General features: G+C 52.3%; 1 protein-coding gene across 1 annotated transcript; it reads left to right on the forward strand.

Moving 5' to 3' along the window:
• Positions 1-1,197: 1,197 nt before the first annotated feature.
• Positions 1,198-2,690, forward strand: LOC116889795 (maestro heat-like repeat family member 5; the record flags this gene model as incomplete). The annotated part of the gene is made up of 4 exons (XM_032890644.1): positions 1,198-1,323; positions 1,743-1,915; positions 2,343-2,480; positions 2,576-2,690. Coding segments are annotated over exons 1-4 (513 nt in total), but the record flags the coding sequence as incomplete, so codon positions are not given.
• Between the last annotated feature and the right edge of the window lie 142 nt (positions 2,691-2,832).

Here is a 2,832-nt window from a genome sequence, read left to right on the forward strand (position 1 = left end):
TAAGAAAGTCCCAGGTAACTTCTGGAGGGTATTAAACAGTTAGTTAAAGCTTTATTAAGTGATTTGTAGAAAATATTTTTCAGACAGTTACTTTTGCTTTATGTGTGGTTCTGTCAGATCTAGATGTGGAAAGATCCAGTGAAAAACAGAGACCTTGTGAAAGTGTGGCTTAGAGAGGACAGAGTGGGCGCTGTGAAGGGAAGCCATCAGCCCTGGGCTCAAAGTGACATGATGACACTGCACACTCCAGGCTGGGGGCTGGAGGAGTCTGAAAGCTTCTCCTCCTCCTCTCCTCTCCTCTCCTCTCCTCTCCCTCTTCCCTCTCCTCTTCTTTCCTCTCCCTATTCACTCTCCTATCACTCCTCTCTCCCTCCCCTCCCCTCCCCTCCCCCCCTCCCTCTTTCTTCCTTTCTTTCTTTCTTTCTTTCTTTCTTTCTTTCCCCTTCCTTCCCTTCCTTTCCCCCCCCCTCCCCTCCCCCCCCCTCCCCTGCCCTCCCCTCTCCTCTCCTCCTCCCCTCCCTCCCCCCTCTCCTCTCCCTCCCCTCCCCTGCCCTCCCTTCCCTCCCATCCCCTGTCCCTCCTCTCCTCTTCTCCTTCCTTCCTTTTCTTTCCCTTCCTTCATTTCTTGTTTTGAGTGGGTGTGAAGGAGAGTCTCATGTAGCCCAAGCTGGCTTCAAACTACCTATTTGGTTGAGGATGACCATGAACTCCTGATCTTCCTGCCTCTACCTCCCAAGTGCTGGTATTATGGGTGTGGACCACTGCACCAAGTTCATATAGTGATGGGGATTGAACCGGGGACTGCATACTAGGCAAGCATGCAAGCGACTGAGCTGTATCCCCAGCCCCAGATGCAGTGTTGGTGGGACTAAGGAGCACCTAGACGTGTTCACGGGGTTGACCTGATGCACTCGAGGGTACCCAACAAGCTTTGGTCTTAGATGTTTTCAGGCCGATGCGCTAAGGGAACAGTTTCCTATTTGCTTCTATGCAGTGTGACAGAGCAGTGAAGTCTGGAGGCAATGGGATAGGGAAAACAAAGGAAAAGTGATAGGATAATCAGAGGGAAGGATGACATCAGGAAGCCAGGATGGCCTTAGGAAGTAGGGTCTTCCAGAAAGCATTGTAGAACAGCAGAAAATGGGTGGCCAATACCTGGGTGGTTTCTGACTCTACAGAGGGACACACAAATCCTGGGAGATCCTGGCTTCCTTCCCGAAAGGCTATGAAGCGATCATGGAGTATCTGCTGCAGAGGATAATTTCACCCCAGGCACCTGAGGACCAGAAGGCTGACCAGAAAACAGAGCTCTCAACACTGACTGTATGGGGGCGGGGGGAGCACGTCTGGGAGTTGGGAAGGAAACACACTAGGATTTCTGATGGGCTAGCACCATTTAGGGGCCCATATTGAGTTGGGCATTCTAATAGCAGAGTCTCCAGGCTGGGTTAGAAAGAGGGTTTCTAGCCAATTGACCCACTTAGAACAGAAGAACCAGAGTTTGGTACTGGAGGTGGGGGTGCAGTGTTGTAAGGCAATCACCCCAGGCCTGCCTGAATGCTGGAAGACACTGAGAGGCCGAAGCAGACCCATAGTTACAAGAGCACATAAAGGTGTCTGGAAGCAGTCAGCCTTGCGCTCAGCCTTCCCTTGCTGACAACATCAGTGACTTATAGGACAGACATTAGGGACTAGGACAGGAGCTATGAGTGATGGTAAAGGTGACCTGCTCTTCACTTCAGGCCACCAGGGCCATCCACGAGATGCTGCTGGTACCGAGTCAGCAGTCAGAGGTGCAGACCTTCTTCGCCTCCCTGTTTGTGGCACTGCTTTTCCAAATCTCTTCCCTGGTGATTAAAGGGAGCACCGTGGCCCAGGATGAGCAGCATGAAACCGAATCCGTGAACCCCGTGAGGTACCTTGGGGCCTTGGGCCAGTGTGCTAAGGGCTATGCTCTGTGTACCGGCACCTTGTCACACCCACTAACTTGGTCCTTTCACACCCGCCGCACTTACTTGTCATACACACATCTACTCAGTAAGCCTCCCCAGACTTCCTTGAGAAGACAAGACTCTTTAAAATGTCTGGCCCGGTGAGTAGACATGCTTTCCGTACTAAAGCAAAATCAAAACAAGACTCGTGGGCCACAACCTAGATTCATCTCTCTAGTCTCTGCAGGTTTCCTGTGCTGCCCGGGAGACCCTCATAACCCTTGTCTGTTTCAACTGTGAAATGTGCTTAGACTGTAAGCCTTCCATGGTCACTAGTCACAGGATGGGCGGGGGTCACATGGGTCAGGAGAGCAAGGCTGTCTGTGACTCTGCCTCCTGCTGTGTCCACAGTTTTTCTCTAGAGGCATTGAAGACCTTAATGCGCAGCTCGGGGTACATAGAGCACTTGTCTTATATCCAGACACTTGGGGTCTGGGACCTGCTTGTCAGCCCTGAAAAACATTATGACGGAGTCACTCTGCTGGCCAGGTGAGCCGTGTCCTGTCCCTGGGTGGAGAACCTGGTGTGCTTTGGTCCTCTCCTGTGGCCTGGGTCTTACTCTGAGTACTCCGGTGTTGTCTCAGATCCCTGGTCGTCAAGAAATGCTGGCACAACCGCCCTGTTTTCAGCTTCTTCATTAAGACCCTCCAAAGCCGAGGCTGCACCAATTACTTCACAGCCCTGGTGTTTCTGACTGAGGTGAGTGGAGAAGGGTGGGCAGAGGGCAGTAGGGAGAGCTTTCCGGGAAGCAACTGTACCCAGGGAACTCCTCTAGAAGGCTCCCAGGAGAGAAGTGGCCTGGTCTATCCCTGCCTACGGATGGTTGGGGAACACAGGTAAG

This window comes from Rattus rattus, unplaced genomic scaffold (genome assembly GCF_011064425.1).
Source record: "Rattus rattus isolate New Zealand unplaced genomic scaffold, Rrattus_CSIRO_v1 flattened_line_163757, whole genome shotgun sequence".
NCBI classification, from domain to species: domain Eukaryota; kingdom Metazoa; phylum Chordata; class Mammalia; order Rodentia; family Muridae; genus Rattus; species Rattus rattus.